The sequence below is a fragment of the Gymnoscopelus microlampas genome, assembly GCF_963454915.1.
Source record: "Gymnoscopelus microlampas genome assembly, chromosome: 17".
NCBI lineage: Eukaryota > Metazoa > Chordata > Actinopteri > Myctophiformes > Myctophidae > Gymnoscopelus > Gymnoscopelus microlampas.
In genome coordinates this window covers 43,158,241-43,179,548 of record NC_139954.1, presented here as the reverse complement: position 1 = coordinate 43,179,548, position 21,308 = coordinate 43,158,241, and the positions used below count along the sequence as shown (strand labels likewise).

At 42.5% G+C, this 21,308-nt stretch overlaps 1 protein-coding gene across 1 annotated transcript in view; it reads left to right on the top strand.

Moving 5' to 3' along the window:
* The window catches only part of LOC311064463 (contactin-associated protein-like 5), a gene marked incomplete at both ends in the record, with an annotated part of 210,811 nt that overhangs the window by 125,847 nt on the left and 63,656 nt on the right, over positions 1-21,308 (top strand). The window contains 4 exons of the mRNA XM_084084293.1: positions 7,637-7,840; positions 8,721-8,905; positions 12,588-12,731; positions 17,438-17,720. Of these exons, the coding sequence (XP_083940419.1) occupies positions 7,637-7,840; positions 8,721-8,905; positions 12,588-12,731; positions 17,438-17,720 (816 nt within the window). The remainder of the gene's footprint in view (positions 1-7,636; positions 7,841-8,720; positions 8,906-12,587; positions 12,732-17,437; positions 17,721-21,308) is intronic.

Genomic DNA, 21,308 nt, shown 5'->3' with positions numbered 1-21,308 from the left:
AGTGGGGTCCGGGGACCCCCAGGGGTCCTTGAGGGAGTTCCAGGGGGTCCCCACTCCCCAGCTAAATGATAGTTAGGAACCAAATTGACTCTTATGGGTCTGTAACTCTGAATGTACAAATGGAACCAAATGGACCCTAACGGGTCCATTTGGTTCCATTTGTCCACTCTCAGAGTTAAATTAACATTAATTTGACTATATAAATTGGGGTCCCAGAGATGGAAATGCCATTAAATGCTGGTGGTCCGTAGCCTAATGAATGTCAAACTGGGGGTCCTTTAAATTAAAATGGTTGAGAATCACTGCTAGAGCCAAAAAAATATTTTCTTATGGGGGTCCCTGGCATATTTTTTTCAAATGGGGGTCCGCAGGCTAATACGTGTCAATTTAGGGGTCCTTGACTTGAAAAAGTTTGAGAACCACTGACTTAAACCTTATATATTTTGTTGACCAGGGTCCCCCAGGGGTCAGAACCTCTCCCCATCCACCCGGCCCCTCAACGCTAAAGCTCTTGGCCGAAAATAGGCAATCTACAAGCTCGCGCAGTATAGGTTTTATACTTTAAAAAATATCCAAACAATAGTTGATCTACTGTACAAGCTCACAACGTGACACACTGGGAGCTTATAGATCAGCTATTTTCCGAATGTCTTACTTTTATTTTTTTGAAACACTTTTTAGTTTATAAAGAGGCATGCCCAAAATAGGGTCGTTTAGTGAAATGTTCTGAACATGTTTACATTGTTACAGACATATGCCGTGTACATGGCCAACAGTAGCTACTTATACTGTAGATGGTAGAAAGTGGATCAGAGGCATGCACTGTATATCTTTTAATGACCTACTTTCATACATCTTCAGTCTTTAGTTGAGCTCCTCTCACAGTAACGGCGTATAGCGGGCGCACACAGTCGGTGCATTGTTCAAAATGTGCTAATTCGGGCTATAAAGCCAACAGTTATGCTAATTATATATAACCTCTCAATTTTTCATTGATCCTGCTTGGGTTATATGCATGCTTGTAAATCATTTAAAAGACGTATAAAACTCAACAGTTCCGCGCGCAACGATTATGACCCCATTAAGACTTTCCGCCGGCTTTTTTTCAGTTTTTTTTTCTCTTCTAAGTGCTCCTTTATCATTTTTTGACGTATCAAAATGGTAGTGTGTGTGTGTGTGTGTGTGTGTGTGTGTGTGTGTGTGTGTGTGTGTGTTGGGGGGGGGGGGGGGGGGGGGGTGGCCCCCCGGGGTGAGGATGGTAGGGGTTTGGCGGGTGGCGGGGGCTTGGGGGAGGGGGGCTTCCTCTTTTGCCTAGTCTTTTTTTTTTTTTTTTTTTGCACAGGAGAGAAAAGACACTCAGGAGTTTCATTTTGTGCGGCGGGTTGAAAATAAGGGGCCAAATCATGCAGCATTTATTAGCAGAGCACACATTCATCCAACATTAACCCAGTAATACCTGAGGACGCATCTGTGTGTCATTTTTTGATTTGAGCTAAAAAAAACCATTATTTTACACTTTGGGCTATTCAAAAATAGCAGATATACAAGCTCATAGCGCGGCACCGAGTGCCGCGCTATGAGCTCGTAGATCTGCTATTTTTGAAAAATCGTATTTAGTTTTTTTTTCAAATCTTGAGATTTGAGTTACGAAAGCGAACGTTTGTAACTCAAATCTTTGCTTCTGGGGGATTCAACAGTTTTTTGAAAAAACTTATGTCGCCATAATATCAGTGGTTCTTTTTTCCATGTCAAGGACCCCCCAAATGACAGGTATTTGGCCGCGGACCCCCATAAAAAAATATATGTTTCAGGGACCACCGGAAGCAAAGATTCAAGTTATTTTTTTTCGCTTTAAAACAATATATATTAAAAGATTTTCACGATTTTTCAAAAATAGCAGATCTACAAGCTCGTAGTGCGGCACTCGGTGCCGCGCTATGAGCTTGTATATCTGCTATTTTTGAATAGCCCAAAGTGTAAAATAATGCTTTTTCGCTCAAATCAAGAAGTGACAAAGGTGCGTTCCAGGTCTTAACGGGTTAATACAGGAGTAGGCATGCTGTGGAACGGCTTGGCGGTTATAAAACTGCTCGCTCAGGGATAATTATAACTGTCTTTCACAGCGCGGTAATTCACTGAGCTCATCCAGTTAGCGAGCGCTTCACAATGTGTGGCGGAGTGCGTCGTCGTCCTGGCTGGCGTCAAACTCAACCCCCCCCTCCTCCTCCCCCCTCCCCCTCCCCATCCCGCCCACCCACCCACCCACCCGCTCTTTATTTTATTTAGTAGCACCTAGGAGGAGGGGGAGCCTCGTATACGTCCCTCTCAAACTCGCGGCATGCAGGCTGTCATTGTCTGTCTCTATTAAGCTGCTGGCATTGTGTGTGCTCAGCAGTTGATGTTTTTTTTTTTGTTTTTTTTTCAAAGCACAATAACCTCTGGATTCCGCCGCCGCCCAGCGATATTAACATCCCACCACCGCTATGCTACCGTCATCCCGTTCTATAGGTGCCAATCCCTACAGAGGTGGCCTCTAACATCACTGCTTAAGCCATTTTGACTGGGAACGCATCTACTGTATGTGTCATTTTTAGATGTCTTTAGATGTCTTATTAAAAAAATAGCAGATCTACAAGCTCATAGCGCGGCACCGAGTGCCGCGCTATGAGCTTGTAGATCTGCATTTTTTTTTCAAATCTTCAACATTTGTGCAAATATATATATATATATATTTATTGTCTCCGCCAGGAGACTATGCTTTCGTTCTCGTCCTTCCGTGTGTCCACCAAGCTAACATTGGTCAAGCTTCACGTGACACGTGACAATATGTTGAAAGGGTGTGCTTATAAACATAAAAACATCATTTATATGTTTTGAAGTGACATAAGACATGCTAACATTGGTCAAGTGACATGTGACAATATGTAATATTGACAGGATTAATGGAGATTATCTTTTCCTCTCCGTCCGTCTCTGTATGTGTCCGCTGTGTCCGCTGGCGGAGACCTGTGCTCCGAGGAGCACATTTTCTAGTTTATTTTTTAAACCAAACATTTGTAACTCAAATCTTTGCTTCTGAGGGGTCCCTGGAACAAAACATTTTGAGATGGGGGTCGGCGGCCAAATACAGTACATATCATTTTGGGGGTCCTTGACATGAAACAGTTTGAGAACCACTGATATAGAAACACATGTTTTTCAAAAAACTGTCAAGATTTTGAAGACATTTGTAGAATCCCCCCAGAAGCAAAGATTTGAGTTACGAATGTTTGCTTTAAAAAAATATATATATATATTCAAAGATTTGCACACGTGATTTTTCAAAAAGAGCAGATCTACAAGCTTGAGCTTGAACAAGATGAGCTTGTAGATCTGCTATTTTTGAAAAGCCCAAAGAAATCATAAAATGACACAGATGCGTTCCCGACTTGGTCTTAAAGGGTTAATGAAAAGATAAAGGAATGAGGGGCGAGGAAATGCGCTGAGAAAGTGTTTGCCGTTGAAAAGGCGTGTCAGGAGGGCTGAGACTCGCTGTAGAGGGGTGCTGCGCCGTAGGGAAATATATACGCCAACATCACACATCATGATCATAAAAACAATTATCCGTTAAGCTGTTACACTATCCCATTACTGTGAAGGCTTCATTTCTACGTTTGTGAGCGTGGTGTTGTGCAGGACAGCAGCGTTCAATTTGTTTATATGGTTTGTCTAAAGGAGCGCTTCACCAATTTTCTACCATATCTTCATATCATTGGTCCTTAGTAATGCTTACTATAAGATGGCACAACTTCTGTCTAATCCCTCTGCGTCTCATTGGTGGGCTGTGGACAGTTCAGGAACCTGCCCTACCAATGACATCATCGATGGGAATTCCAAGCTAATAGAAACGACAGCCCTTCCTGGGAAGTTAGCGAGCTGAAATATAAGCTGTTTGTTCTTGCCTTGACACATTAAAAAACATATATATTCAAACTATATGTAGGTAGGTAGGTAGGTAGGTAGGTAGGTAGGTAGGTAGGTAGGTAGAAATCTTCTTTGAAATGACTAAACCTGCCTACCAATGATGTCACTTTTATGCAGGTTTCTGAACTGTCCACAGCCCTCCTCTGAGACACAGACTGAGTACAACCAAATATGAAGATAGGTTGAAAATAGGTGAAGTGGTCCTTTTAAAAAACTAAACACAACAAAAAAAAACAATTAGGCTATGCCCGGCATACTTCTTCATACGATAAATAGCAAAAAAAATAGCCGATCTACAAGCTTGTGTTGTGAGCTTGTGGATCTGCTAGTTTCACTATTGTTGGACGAATAAATAAAATGTTAAAATCTGAGCAAAATATGGATGCCAAGGTAGATGTGGTTAACATGCATTTTGAATGACGTTGTTGAGCTGTGATGTCAGGCAGTGTACATTTCCCAAAAGTGAATGCACATATTTAATTCACTCTGACCAGAAGCAAGGATAAAATACATCCCCACCTGCCATAAAACTTAGTGACAAGAGGACGCGACATCAAATGTAGGCATGGGGACCACCTGGAACCTTGTAGATCTGCTATGTTTGAATAGCCAACATATAAATGGTTAAAGTGGTTAAAATGAGTGTGACGCTATGTTAATTCATTTTGCATGGGGACCCCCTGGAGCCTTCGCAAGGACCCCTGGGGGTCCCCGAACCCCACTTTGCAAACCACCGCCATAAGCTATGTGCAAGGCCGGTTCATTTGTACGGCTCATTTGAACTCGAGGCAACTCAAAGAGCTTTTGCACACAACATTAAGCATTAAGACATCAAGACAGCAAAAATGAAGACAGCCACATAAACAGATTTAAATATAATGGCTACAGTAAAAAAAAAACAGTAAATATAAAACAGAAAAATAAGAGGGTAAAAATTACAGTGCAGAAGAAGAATGATGAAAACAAAGGTCAATAGCATCATCAGGTCCTCTGCTGTAAGTAGGCGGCTGTGAATACAGAAGTAGACATTATATCCTCTCTGTATTCTACTGTATATCCATGCATTGTACAGTATAATGTCTATATTCTACTGTATATCCATGCATTGTGCAGTATAATGTCTATATTCTACTGTATATCCATGCATTGTACAGTATAATGTCTATATTCTACTGTATATCCATGCATTGTACAGTATAATGTCTATATTCTACTGTATATCCATGCATTGTACAGTATAATGTCTATATTCTACTGTATATCCATGCATTGTACAGTATAATGTCTATATTCTACTGTATATCCATGCTTTTTTACAGTATAATGTCTACTATTGTGTCCAAATAAAGAAGGGATATTTTGATGCTCATTCTTTGCTATATCCTTTGATACCGTTTCATATAAACACCAACAATTCCCTCAAACATGTCAGGTTTTCCTCTTCTCTTGACGTTTTCATAATGTAGCGAGCCTCTCTCTCTCTCCCTCTCTCCCTCTCTCTCCCTCTCTCTCCCTCCCCCCCCGCACGTCACCGTCCCTCAACTCTGCACCGCTCTGCATTAAAATAGCAGGTGTAAGTTGGAGATTGCATTATTTATTCAGACAGTCCAACCTACACTGCTGAAACCCTTCAGCAAATATAATGTATTCAAGCAAGAGAAAAAAAATAAAGCAGCATTTCTACATTGCCTCTCTGTTGTAGCACACTACTGTGTGTAGGTTTTTTTTTCTTCTCGTATTTCGTATTTTTTTTATCCACCACTACCGAAGTGAGATTCAAGGAGCCGCAGGAATGGCGATAAAAAATATATAATAAAATAAAAGACATAGCTGGTGAAAGTAACAGTGAGTACAGCCAGAGTTCCAATCAGAATCAGAGTTAAAAACTCATTTCGCCTCAGAGAAATTGGAGAGGGCACTTCATCTCCAGTCAGGGGATGTGACAAAAAGAAACATTAAATGCCAGACTCCGTGATGGTTGAGCCTCCGATCCGCACATTACCACAAGGAGAGTCTTCGGGGAATAAAATGCATCCATTTTCTACGGTGGTGGAAGAAGTACTCAGATTTTTCCTTTTTATTCAAGTAAAAGTGTCAATACAGCAATATAAAAAAATACTCTGTTACGAGTACAAGTTAAACATTTTACTTTTTTTGGCAAAAATATTGGCATTCAATCTTGGCAATTTCTTTGTTGTTGAAAAAAGCAGATCTACAAGCTCACAGCATTGTGAGCTTGTAGATCGGCTATTTTCAAATGGACACAGTATAAAATAGAGCTCAATCGGTTATTGTGTATGTTGTGTAATAATAATGTAAATCTACAAAGTAACTAGTAACTGAAGTTGTCGAATAATTGTAGTGGATTAAAAGTGTACCGTTGCTGTCGGGGCAGAAACCTCTCATCTCCATATTTTAACTTTTCTGTGTTTTTTCGTAAATGAACGTCCTGCTTGATCACACTACAGCGTCACACAAAAGCATCAAAAGTAGCAGATCTACAAGCTCAAAACGAGCTCAATCCTGAAAAGTAACAGCTTTGGACTTATGAGGTTTCCACCCGACAGAGACTGTCTCTCTGTGAATCCAATCTGGGAACCCATCGCCAAATAAAAAGGAAAAACAGCGCCCTCTGCTGTTTTTTACTCTTTCACTTGGCTCTGGGGGGGGGCAAGGAAACCGGGGTTTTTGGTCTGCCTTCAGCGCTCCACTTCCGGTGGTGCGACTATGTTTTCATTCCCACTAACAATATTTCTCCACGGAACACTAACACCACTTCTCCCAGAGAACATGGATAGTTTTGGTTATAAGCCCACTTGTTTCTATATGATGAAAGAGCAATTTAAAATGTTACTAACTTTCCGTGGTCTTGTCGGCTTCGAGGACGCTATTGTTAAATGAGTTTCGGCTTTTTTTCTAGTGGGGAAGGAACGGCATATACGTAAATCCCGCCCACTACATTTGATTGGGTAAAGCGTGGCCTGCTTCCTGATCTGATAGCACGCCCACTTGAAACCAATGTGCACGGGTTGTCAACACGGCTACCGACAGATTCAAACGCAGAGCAGAATCTGTTCTTGAGAGATTACTGTGAATCTGAAACGCTTCCAGCAAGCTAAAAGTCAGGGACGTGCACAGACAGACTCTAGGTGATGTTAAAGCACCTGCCCTTTGCCCTCTTGACCAGAAGTGCCCTTTCTTTCAGTTTACAGCAGGGGTCTTCAACAGGGGGTCCGGGACCCCTAGGGGGTCGTCAGAGTTACTACAGGGGTCCGCCAATTCTTTATGTGATATGATTTTTCTTTTTACCATAACCACTCGAAACCTAGCATCCCTTTTCTGAGGAGAACTTTAGCCAAAAATAGCCGATCTACAAGCCCACAACGCCTCGCGCTGCGAGGCGTTGTGGGCTTGTAGATCGGCTATTTTTCGCAAAGAGGTATAGGTGTAGAGGGAAAAAAGAGCAGACCAAGTCAACAAAAAAAAGTATAATTTACTTGAGCACCTGCCCCTTAAAATGTCTGTGCACGCCACTGAATCTGAAACGCTTCCAGCAAGCTAAAAGTGCTTTCTCTCTCTCTCTCTCTCTCTCTCTCTCTCTCTCTCTCTCTCTCTCTCTCTCTCTCTCTCTCTCTCTCTCTCTCTCTCTCTCTCTCTCTCTCTCCCCCCCCAGAGTCGTACGTGGCAGACTTTGACGGCAGGAGCTCTCTGCTGTACCGGTTCAACCAGAAGTCCATGTCCACGGTGAAGGACGTGATCTCTCTGCGCTTCAAGAGCCGCCAGGCCGAGGGGGTCCTGCTGCACGGGGAGGGTCAGAGGGGGGATTACATCACTCTGGAGCTGCACCGCGCCAAGCTGGCTCTCTACCTCAACCTGGGTGAGAGGCTGGGGAGGGGGAGGGGGGGGGTCTCTACCTCAACCTGGGTGAGAGGCTGGGGAGGGGGGTCTCTACCTCAACCTGGGTGAGAGGCTAGGGGGGGGTCTCTACCTCAACCTGGGTGAGAGGCTGGGGAGGGGGGTCTCTACCTCAACCTGGGTGAGAGGCTAGGGGGGGGTCTCTACCTCAACCTGGGTGAGAGGCTGGGGAGGGGGGGGGTCTACCTCAACCTGGGTGAGAGGCTGAGGGGGGGGGTCTCTACCTCAACCTGGGTGATCGATATGCCCATGTCCCGCCTCCCCGCGGTGACTGACAAGCTGCGCGTCCTACGTTACTGCCTCTGATTGGCCAGCTCCTACATGCCTGCATGACAATCACAACGCGGGGAGTAACCTCTCTTACACTCTGCTCCACTTCCCGCGTCCCGCCTCCCCGCGTTGTGATTGTCATGCGGGCATGTAGGAGCTCGGCCAATCAGAGGCAGTAACGTAGGACGCGCAGCTTGTCAGTCACCGCGGGGAGGCGGGACATGGGCAGTGGAGCAGAGTGTGAGAGAGGAGCTTAAGTTTTACCAAATTATTAAAAATGTTTAAACGGCATCGCCGATCCGTGCGGATTAATGCAGCTTTCGGGCGCGCTAATATTGCTTTTCTGGGTACCTTTGAGAAATCTCTGCAACTTCTAAGCGACAAGCTAATAGCCCGAGACCAGACAGTGGTAGCCGCGAGTACGAGAGAGAGAGTGGTTTGAGCGTCAAGGGACCCTGGATACCGCCTTCCCAAATACAAAAAAAGGTAAACAGGGTCCCGAAAGGGGCTAAGAGATCAGCTGAGGTTGGTCAGAGTGGTTACAGTGTGTTGTTGATGTTGTTGTGTTACAGATGACACCAGGCTGAGGTTCAGCAGTGGCCGTGTGGCCGTCACACTGGGCAGTCTTCTAGATGACCAACACTGGCACTCTGTCCTGGTGGAGCGCTTCAACAAGCAGGTCAACCTCACCGTGGACTCTCACACGCAGCACTTCCGCACCAAGGGAGAGGGAGACTCCCTGGACGTGGACTACGAGGTGGGTTCCCACACAACGACACAAAGAACAAGACATGGAATAAAGGAAGAGTCTGACCGATAGGGCTGGATATCGCCTCTGTCGGGTGGAAACCTCATTATGTCCAAAACCAGGGGTGGAAAAAGTACTTTAATGTTTAACCCTTCCATTGTGTAAGGGTCATTTTTTTACCTGTTTTCAAGTTTAATTGGGTAAAAAGTACCCTTTACATTTCTTTATTGGAACAAGGCTTCATGATATCCTCAGAAACAACTATTTTAACCCAACAAAATTAATTACTTCCATTTTAGTTAATTCTGATGCTCTCTATAAATAAAAAGTGACATCTGTGGTGTTAAGGGTCAAATATGACTCGGCAGAAGTGTGGCTCAATTCCCCCCAAATTGTCAAAATTCAATGTTTACATGTTTGAGAGTGAGAGAAACTTGTCCTCAATTAACATTTGCTATTAGGAATAGAATAGAGTTTGGGTTTATGAAAAATAAATTACTTTTTACCTTCTATGGTATATGGGTAAATCTTTACCCTTAACACCACAGATGTCACTATTTTTAATAATAATAACATTTTTAAAGTTAAAAAACTAAAATGTGTTTATATTTTTGGGAAGTATGTTGTAATATTAGTCTATTGTAGCTAGGTAACATCATTATCCATTGTCTTCATTATAGGAAATGTAATGAGTGAATTTTAACATTTTTATAATTGAAAACGAGATATATTGAAAGATGAAACCCTAAACCTAACCCAAAATAATATTTTAAAAAAGCGTTTACATGGATATGAATGCATAACAAGTCAGCTATGCGGTGGGAGAAAAAAATGAAAATTTGACCCGCTAACACCAAAAGTGTTTGATTGATTGATTGATGTACTTTATTTAGTAAGACATGAGAACAACAGTACATGGAAGTACAAATTCACAATACAAGGTCTACTAAACTGGAAGACTCATAAAAGCACAGAGCTTGTTTCAAATGAGTTCCCCATGCACACAAATCATGATGACATATAAGAGACAGACAGATATACACAACTACTATAGAATGTCATACAATCAGTTTACAGGTTACTGGTATGAAGAGTGAGAAATATGTACAAAAGGAGAAGGAGAGAGGGGGGGGGGGGGGTAGGGGGGTAGGTTAGGTTAGGACTTAGACAGGGGCCATTTTTCAATTGCAGCCTCCTGAAGGTGTATCTTTAGGGCTGTTTTGAAAGAGAGTAGGGTTTTACACTCCTTTACTCCTTTTGGTAGGGCGTTCCACATTTTTGATGAATAGCATGAGAACGAGTTACTTCCCTTTGTTGAGCCAAAAAAGGGTTGGACAAGGTTTGTGGAGCTGCCTCTGGTATTGTGATCGTGGACATCATTAAAATTTTGGAAGTATTTTGACAAATACAGGGGGATCCCAATGTTGTGATATATCTTGAAGACCAGGCCCATAGCAAGTTGCTGTACTCTGTCCGCAACCCTAAGCCATCCAATCCTAACAAAATGATCAGGGGTTAGATGGATTTTGTAGTTGAGGCCAAGAAGTAGCCTTACAAGTTTGTTTTGGGATGTTTGGAGCCTTGTTTTTAAGGCCTTGGTGGTGTTGTGATACCATGAAGTACATGCATAATCGTAATGACCTTGTATGAGGGCCACTGCAAGAGTCTTCAGAGTCTTCTTACTGACTTTACGATCAATACTCCGCAAATAGCGTGTTTTTTTGTGGACCGTTTTGATCGTTTTTTCAGCATTTTTGTCACCAGAGAGGTCAGCCTCCAAGATAGAGCCCAGGTAGGTAATTTCGTTTTTTCTTTTGATGATATCATCACCCGCTTTGATCGTGAAGCTCTCTGCCTTTCTGAGGTTAGGAGTGGACCCAAAGAGGATGCATTCCGTTTTGCCCAGGTGTAATGAGAGCTTGTTGTCGGAGAGCCAGATGCAGATCTTGTTGAGTTCAGAGCTGAGAGTTTTCTCAACCTGCAGCCTGTCCCTGTCCGAGACTAGCAGGGCCGAGTCATCAGCACGTTTCTAACACAATGCAAGGTTAAGTAAAAGTATCAATACTGCAATGTAGAAGTTTACAAGTAAAAGTACAAAAGTATTGGTATCAAAATGTACTTCAAGTACCAAAAGTTAAAGTACTAAAGTGCTGAGCTTGTATATCTGCTATTTTCAAATAGCCTAGGTAAGGTAGTAACTAAAGTTTTCAAATAATTGTAGTGGAGTAAAAGTGCAATATTTGCCTCTGAGATGTAGTGGAGTAGAAGTAAAAGTGTAGACAATTGGAAATACTCCAAAGTAAAAGTACCTCAAACTTGTACTTAAGTACAGTACTAGAGTAAATGTACTTACTTTACACCACTGTCCAAAACTGTTACTTTTCAGGATGCAAAATCAAAAATAGCAGAAGTAGCAGATCTACAAGCTCAAAACGGTCCCTTGTAGATCTGCTACTTTTGATACTTTTGTGTGACGCTGTAGTATGATCAAGTAGGGCGTTAATTTACGGAAAACAACAAAAAAAGAGGTTTCCGCCCGACAGCAACGATAAGCAGGATATGGATATATAGGGGATGGGGGGTTCATGCCTACTGATTTTGATATCTCTCTCCCCTCTCGTCATTCATTTTTAATCATAAATATTTTATCCCTGCTGCTTCTTAGGCTGAATTAAATAGATACGTCTCCTTTTAATATGATCAAGTCATAATCATTGCTTCAAGATTCAACGGGGTGCTTGGTGAAGTAAAATAACAAGCCCAAAGAACTTAAAATATGAATGTATTCCTCACAGCGGTCTAACCGAGGGGAGCATAAATCATGTTTAAACAAAATGTGACCCCGCTGACACACCGTATTTAAGCGTATATGGATGTAGTGTTGTTCAGTAATTGGGGAGAAAGAGAAAAAAAAGCTTTTTGAAATGGAGGTTCAGTTGAAAATGTGACTTATTTCCTGGCATGCATTCCTTTATTTCTCTGTGTTTCTTGGGGACAGGAAGGGGGGGGGGGGGGGGGGGTGACCTGGATTTTAAACAAAAACAAAAGAAAGAGTTGATCGTGAAAATATACTACTGGGGAAAAAAAGATGTGTTTCATTAAAATGCATGTTTGTAACCCTTTTTCACCCGGTGCCAATTATCTAAGTGATCTTGGGCGCTACACTCCCCCCGCCAGCCTAGGGAGCCCAGAGCCAAGCTCATGCCTCCTTCAGTGCACGAGAGCCAACTGACCTTCTTATCACCTGACAGGGGGGAGTTTCCCTGGTTGGACGTAGCGCGTGGAAGGAACACGTTATTCCAACCAGTTCCCTTCCCCTCCATCAGGCGCCCCGGCTGTCATGGGGGAGGCAGCATAGCAACCAGGATTACTGAATGCGACAGCGCTACCGACTGTGCCCCTCATTACACAAATGTCTAATGTTTCAAAAATGTTTTTAAAAATCGCAGATGTACAAGCTTGCAGCGAGGCTCGAAGTGACGTGCTGTGAGCCTGTATATCTGCTATTTTTTATTAGCCAAAATATAAAATATGAATAAAGTGGTTAAAGTGATTGTGATGCTGCATTAGCAAATTTTGCTCGGGACCCCCTGGTAAAGTTTGAGAACCGCTGGTCCACGCCCGCATTTCTGTATTATAATTCTGAAGTCATTCATACAGCCTTTTGTATCCTTTGTTCATTTCTTCAAAGCTGAGCTTTGGGGGCATCCCTCTGCCTGGCAAGCCTGGCACCTTCCTCAGGAAGAACTTCCACGGCTGCATCGAGAACCTCTACTACAACGGCATCAACATCATAGACCTGGCCAAGAGACGCAAGCCGCAGATATACAGCGTGGTGAGGTTCTTGTTCTTCTCATTATAACTCGCTATATCTACCAGTGTTACTTTTGTCGACTAAAACAACTATGAGCAAAAGTTTTCGTCGACCACCTATTTTCACTGATGGAAACTAAATAAAAACTAAGCTATGATGACTAAAACTAAGACTAAATATGTTGACAATTTCATCCACAAATAAAAACTAGACTATGTTAGTGAGGGACTAGTGGAGAAGAGATCCAATAGAACTACAAAGACAAGTCATTTTACGTTTGGTTATGCTCGGGTGTTGCGCTCTTAAAATAGCAGATCTACAAGCTCACAACGTGTCGCGCTGCGGCACGTTGTGAGCTTGTAGATCTGCTATTTTCAGCATGCACAAAATCAGCCAACGACGCCATCAAGGCCTGACAGGATAATTTTTTTCCTACAAAATGTTGTCGACTAAAACTTTTATATTTTGTCGACTAAAACGTTTTAGTTGACTAAAATATGACAAACTGAATGAAAATATATTCAAAAGACTGACTAAACTAAATTAAAAAAATGCTATCAAAAATTAACACCGATATCTAGCCTACTGTATGTGACGACTGCACCCTGTCGCTCCATCCACGTTAACAACTGACGATCAGTTGTCACCGCAGTCGGGCTGAAACCTTGCATCTCCATATTTCATCTTTTTGTCTGCTTTTTTCATGATTTAATGCCATATTTTACTTTGTCATATAGCGACGTTGTGTAAAACTAGGGAAAAAGTCTTAACAAGAGCTCATGACTAAATAATAACTATATCGGCTCCACCAGAACACAGGTTCTTTTCTTTGTTTTGTTTTTCCCATTTCCTGAAAAGTAACCGTTTTGGACATTTACAAGGTTGCCTTCCGGCCGACAGTGCCATTATGCAAAAGAGGCTTTGTGCGAGCAAGGAATGGCGAGGGGGGGGTTGGGGTGTTAACGACACCTAACTTTTCTAAATCAAATCATCCACGAGAGTTGTTGCATAACAGCGTTGAAGGACCTCAAACCGAGAAAAGGGGGAGAGAGGTCCTTGGCTGAGAAGCACTTAACCCATTTAGCCCGGGAACGCATCTGTGTGTCATTTAATAGATTTCTTTGGGCTATTCAAAAAATAGCAGATCTACAAGCTCATAGCCGCGGCACCGAGTGCCGCGGCTATGAGCTTGTAGATCTGCTATTTTTGAAACATCTTGAAAATGTGTGCAAATCTTTCAATATATATATTTCCAAGCGAACATGTGTAACTCAAATCTTTGCTTCTGAGGGGTCCCTGGAACATTCTAGAAACGTCTAAATCCTAACTGTTTTTGAAAAAACGCTTGTTTCTATATCAGTGGTAATCAAACTTTTTGTCATGTCAAGGACCCCCAAAATGATATGTATTCGGCCGCGGACCCCCATCTCAAAATATGTTGTTCCGGGGATCCCCAGAAGCAAAGGCTTGAGTTAAAAAGGTTCGCTTTAAAAATATAATTATACATATTCAAAGATTTGCACAACACAAGTTTCAACATTTTTCAAAAATAGCAGATCTACAAGCTCATAGCGCGGCACTCGGTGCCGCGCTAAGAGCTTGTAGATCTGCTATTTTTGAATAGACCAAAGAAAAGAAGAAAAAAAAATGACAGATCCGTTCCCGGTCTTAATTGGTTAAAGGGGGCTGAGAAAGTGCGGATTGTCTTTGTTCTTACTTTGGAAGGAGGTCAGCCCTTGGTTGAATGGGGGTGCGATGTACCCACTGATCCATTCAGTGCAGGTTATTATTACCTCCTGCCGCTATAGCCCGGAGGGTAAATTTCATTATTGAAGGTAGAGAGAGGGGGCCCCCCTTCCGACCCGTTTGTCAAGGTCTTGTGCTGCTTTAAATGACACCATCCTCGTGAATACCCAACCCCGGGGAAAGGGCTTCCGGCTCGCTGGGCTCACGCCAAAGCTAAAGAACACCAGCGGAGCCCAGCGCTTCACAAAACCGTTTCACACACACACACACACACACACACACACACACACCGCCTCCGTCCCGACAGCGCTCTCTCTCTCTCTCTCTCTCTCTCTCTCTCTCTGACACACAAAGCTAGCATTAGCATGAATAAGTTACGCGAGCATAGCGCGATAGGAGTGGATTGTTGCCAGCCGCGTAGAATTCCTCCCGAGTCACTGTTTCTCACAACATCGTGTCCAGGGGTCACTAGAGAGTGTATGAATGGATCCAAATGGACCCTTAACTGGTCTGTAACTCTTGAGAGTGTATACGAACGGAACCAAATTGACCCTTACAGGGTCTGTAACTCTAAATAGTGGAACCAAAAGGATCCTTACATGTCTTTAACTCTCAGAGTTAAATTGCAGATCGACGAGCTCAAAACGCGTCGCTTCGCAACATTTGTTTCGAGCTTGCAGATCTGCTACTTTTGGATACTTTTGTGTGACGCTGTAGTATGATCACGTAGGGCAGTGGGTTTCAACCTTTTTTCATGCCAAGGACCTCTAAATTGATATACATTTGGCCGCCGCGGACCCCCGTCGGAAAATGTTGTGCCAGGGACCCCCAGTCCAGAAGCAAAGATTTGAGTTAAAAATGTTCGCTTTAAAATATACATATGTTCAAAGATATGCACACATTTTCACGATTTTTTCAAAAATAGCAGATCTACAAGCTCATAGCGCGGCACTCGGTGCCGCGCTATGAGCTTGTATATCTGCTATTTTTGAATAGCCAAAGCTAAGTGGTTAAAATGGTTGTGACGCTATGTTAACTGATTTAGCTGGGGACCCCCTGGTACCCCCCCAAGGACCATTGGTTGAGAACCACTGACCTAGGGCGTTAAATACGAGGGGAAAAAATACACAAAAAGTTATTTTTGTGTATTTTTGTATTGCTTTTTGTAATAACTTTTTGTAAGTTATTACAAAAAGGGTTTCTGCCCGACAGCAACGATATCAAACTGGGGTTCTCAGTATTTCACTGATACTTGAAATCATGTATCAGTGCTTTAAGTCACATTGAGCTTTTTTTACCCGAGGAGATTCCCCCATGGAGGGTTTTCTCCGAGGCCGCGCGATGCGTCTGGCTGTCTTTGCCACTCTTTTGTCTGGGTTTTTAAGATCGATGGCATGATGTTCAATCCTCCGCGCTGCGCTGACCTTTCCCTGTGTACAGGAACCCGCGTCCTCTGTACTCACTCTTCCTGTCCCTAGGAAGTCCACAGTGCCATGTGCCGCTGACATTTAACCCACGTCCCCCTGTGGAGTGACAACCTTGCAACTCACACACACACACACACATATACCCAGTGGTGGAAAGTAACTAAGTACATTTACTTAAGTACTGTTCTTAAGTACAAGTGCGTATCTCTAATTTCCAATACTTTTACTTCTACTCCACTACATCTCAGAGACAAATATTGCACTTTTTCCACTACAATTATTTGAAAACTTTAGTTACTAGTTACTTTGTAGATTTTGATTATTATGACAAAACATAGATTACCCACTTCAGCCCTACTGTATATATACAATTCAGCCATTTGAAAATAGCCGTTCTACAAGCTAACAATGCGTCGCGATGTAACGCATTGTTAGCTTGTAGAACGCCCCAGCTTGTAGAACGCCCCCCCCCCCCCCCCCCCCCCCGCAACTGTGGAATGCCCTCTCTGCCCACCTGAGAGCACCACAGATTGTTTTAAGAGAGGACTAAAGACCTACCTTTTTTACAGAGCTTTTTTTTTTTTTTTTTGCTACACTGGTTTTACAGTATAGGCTTTATGCCCTCATGTTTTAAATGTTTTTATACAAATGCTTATTGTAGTACTTTGAGATTTACACAAATGTAAATGAAATCCATTTTTACTGTACGTAATTGTGATTTTTTTAGCTATCGTTTTTTTTTACTTTACTGGAGTATTTCCAATATTCAGTAGCCTACTTTTACTTCTACTCCACCGCATCTCAGAGGCAAATATTGTACTTTTTACTCCACTATCATTATTTGAAAGCTTTGTCGATCTAAATTAGTATTACAAAACATACATTAACCACTTGCCTCATGTAAGTATGAATCAACCCTAACAACAACCCTAACCTAATCTCTAAATGAAAAATCCTGACCCCAACCGAAACATTTTCCTATAAGGGCCTAACCTCCCCAAATATATAATATGCTCCCCGAATTATTACAAGTACACACACACACACACATACACACACACACACTCACACTCACACTCACACACACACACACACACACACACACACACACACACACACGTGTACACTTTCACTGCACTAGATCCTCACACAGACACAAGCTTCCCTCGACTGGGCTTTTTGATACTCAGTGCTCTCTCTCTCTCTCTCTCACTCTCTCTCTCTCTCTCTCTCTCTCTCTCTCTCTCTCTCTCTCTCTCTCTCTCTCTGCCTCTCTCTGCCTTTCCCTTACTTCCCCTGCTTCCCGCCCCCCCCCCGCCTGCTCCCCCCCCCCTCCCGCTCCATCTCAGTCCTGAGGAAAAAAGGAGGCCAAGTTGAAGGGATTTTCAGTCAAGGGTAGCCATTTCAGATGTGACATCACATTCTTAATTAACCTCGTTGTAAATATTGTTGATCTTGATTGGGGCAAGGTGACCGTGTTCTCTCTCTCTCTCTCTCTCTCTCTCTCTCTCTCTCTCTCTCTCTCTCTCTCTCTCTCTCTCTCTGCGTCTCCAGGGCAACGTGACCTTCTCGTGCTCGGACCCCCAGCTGGTGGCCTCCACCTTCCTGAGCTCCAGCAGCAGCTTCCTGTCGCTCCCGGCGACCGCGGCCACGACCGCGGCGGCCGGCACGGCGGGCTTCTCGGTGCGTTTCCAGTTCCGTACGTGGAACCCAGACGGCCTGCTGCTCTCCGCCCGGCTGGCCCCGGAGCCCCAGAGACTGGAGCTGCAGATCAGCAGCAGCCGGATACGCCTGACCCTGCACACCTCCACCCAGCACAAGTCTGAGGTCTCCACCGGTGAGGGGGCCAGGCCACACACACACACACACACACACACACACACACACACACACACACACACACACACACACACACACACACACACACACAGTGGTGAGGGGCCGGGACACACACACAGGGTACCGTGTTTAGTGGGGAATAAATGGCTATAAAAATGCAACGGCTAAGAATAGGCCTAGATGAGACCTTTTTTTTTTTTTAAACCATTCAATCCGGGAACGCATCTGTGTCATGTTAAGATTTCTTTGGTTGTTCAAAAAAAATGACAGATTTACAAGCTCATAGAGCTTCTGAAAATGTGTGCAATTCTTTGAATGGATATATTTTTTCATTTGTAACTCAAATCTTTGCTTCTGGGGATTCTACAAATGTCTTCTAAATCCTAACATTTTTATTTTTCTTAAAAACGTATTGCTCTTAAATCAGTGGTTCTCAAGTCATGTCAAGGACCCCCACAATGTATTTGTCCACGGACCCGACCCCCCCCGACCCCCCCCCCCCTCCCCCATCTCAAAGATTTTGTTCCAGGGACCCCCAGAAGCAAAGATTAGAGTTAAAATGTATATTCAAAGATTTGCACACATTTTTAAAAAAAAATGTTAACCAAAAAATTGCAAATCTACAAGCTCGCGATGCCCCGCGTTGTTGTGAGCTATTTTATCTTCTTTTTTTCTTTGGGTTGAGATAGTGAAAATGGTTAAGTACAGTATGTGTTTTTTTTATAAATATTGAGCCAATACAATATAATCACAACTACATTGGATCCATTGGAACCCAGGTTATTTTTTTCCATTTCCTGAAAAGTAACGTTTTTTGGACGTTTTCAACCCGACAGCGAGGGTTTATCTCTGACTGTGATAACAGCTCTGTTAGCGTGCGTTCCTGTATCCCAGTATAACGGAGCTGACAGCTCATAATAAACAAGCACTAGAATACAAATAAAGAAATAATGAAAACGTGGATGCCTTGGCAGCTTAAAAAAAAGGCAATTAATTTCTACATTACAGCGTTTGAATATCATGATCGAGTTTGCTCAAAGATTCAACCGGAGGAATTTATTTGATTATTCTTGCAGGTTTTGGACTGGGGATGTTTGGAGAAGGAAAATAACAAGCTAAAATAAAACTAAGATAGGCCTATAAATGTATTCCTTTAAGCAGTCTACTTAGGGGAGCATAAATCATGTTTAAACATCATTTGACCTGGCTGACACAGTGGTTTGGGTTGGATTAGGCTTATGGATGTATTGTGTTGTTCACATAATAATTGGCACCCAAAATGTTGAAAATGGAACTTCTTTCCTGGCATGCATTTTTTGTCTGGGGTTTGTTTCTCAGGGACAGTGCATATTAATAAACATTATTGTAACATATGCCGGAATTAACCCAGAGGCTAGTCTACATCCCTAGTCCCCGGCCAGGTGTACAGCCTGGGACCGGGGACTATGGATGAAGAATGGCCTGGGTTATTCACTGCTAGTTACAGATCACTGGTGCCCAGTGGTGGAAAATGTACTCCAATTTGTGCACTTACAGTAAGTAAAAGGCACAATTATACCACAATCTAGAAATATGCTGTTACAAGTAAAAGTACTGTAAAAGTAAAAGTACTGTATTCAAGATGTACAAAGTGTCGGCACCAAAATATTTATTGAATTATTGAAAAAGTGAAATGCAAATGTATTACATTATTCATGACCATTTTCCAAACGCGTTGCATGGCGACGCGTTGTGAGCTTGTAGATCTGCTATTTTCAAACATTTTTGTACTTTTACTTTTGGTACTTTAATTGCATTTTGACACCAATACCTTTGTACTTTTACTCAAGTAAATTTAAATTTCCGGACTTTTACTTGTAACAGAGTACTTCTACACTGCAGTATTTATACTTTCACTTAAGTAAAACATTTTAGTACTTTTCCCACCACTGTGTACCACAAGTGGTGCCGATTATCATCACCAGCACTTTGTGGCAAAGAGTAATGCTCACTGATTGGCTGCAACCAAATGCCAAATTGGACTAGTGTACATGTCGACTCTCTGCCCACATTTCCCCATGAATAAATAAATGGCGTCTAATCTCCCATTTAAGCGCTTGACAAACATTTTCTTTTTCTCCTCTTATTAACCTGTTCAATCCGGGAACGCATCTGTGTCATTTTAGATTTTTTGGCTATAACCATTATTTTTATACTTTGGCTATTCAAAAATAGCAGATCTACAAGCTCATAGCGCGGCACTCGGTGCCGCGCTATGAGCTTGTATATCTGCTATTTTTGAAAAATCGTGAACATTAAACGTGCAAGTCTTTGAATGTATGTATTTTTTTTACTCAAATCTTTGCTTCTGGGGGGTCCCTGGAACAACATATTTTGATGGGGATCGGCGGCCAAAGACACATTATTTTGGGGGGTCCTTGGCAAGAAAAAAGTTTGAGCACCACAAATGTTTGCTTTAAAATATATATACATTCAAAGATTTGCCAAAAAAACAAACATGATTTTTCAAAAAATAACAGATCTACAAGCTCATAGCACGGCACTCAGCGCAGCGCTATGAGCTCGTATATCTACTATTTTTGGAATAGGCAAATAAATCTGAAATGACAGAGAAGCGTTCCCGGATTGAATCGGTTAATGATACAAAATGCTAACGTGTGTCCGCATTAGCAGCCGAGCAGTGTCACTCAATTGGGAATTTTAGCTACAGTTCCCCATAAAAATGTTTTTTTTTTTAAAGATACTACATTTCTTTTTTGGCTTTGTCCATTTTTGGGCCTCTCATACACGGATGAATAATACATGCAGTATGGATTTAGTCAATTTCACCCCCCCCCCCCCCTCCTCCTCCTCCTCCCTCGCTTAGCGAAGCCTGTTGTTCTAGAGTGTGAGAGTCAGTGAGATCCCGTGGGGGCTGATCATATCCTGCAACAAAGTCCAGATGTGATTTTTAGAACAAACGGAGGTCACCCTCCATCTGTTGCTCACCATCGGAGGCTCTCTCTCTCTCCCTCTCTCACGGCTCTCTGTTTTGTAGCAGGTGCTGCTTTTTGTCTGTTTGTTTCCAGACAATAAAACTGTCTGAATTCCAGCATCCGGTTTAACCCTTTAAGACCGGGAACGCACGCATCTTTGTCATTTTTTTAAGATTTCTTTGGGCTATTCAAAAATAGCAGATATACAAGCTCATAGCGCGGCACCGAGTGCCGCGCTACGAGCTTGTAGATCTGCTATTTTTGAAAAATCTTGAAAATGTGTACAAATCTTTGAATATATATACATTTTTAAAGCGATTTATTTTACTCAAATCTTTGCTTCTGGGGTTCCCTGGAACAACATATTTTGGGATGGGGGTCCGCGGCCAAATACATATAATTTTGGGTGGTCCTTGACATGAAAAAGTTTGAGAACCACTGATATTATAGAAACATATATAAAAAATAATAATAATAATAATGATCTAGAAGACATTTGTAGAATCCCCATAAGCAGAGATTTGAGTTACAAATGTTTTTTTTTTTTTTTAATATATATTCAAAGATTTGCACATCATTATTTTCACAAATTTTCAAAAATAGCTGATCTA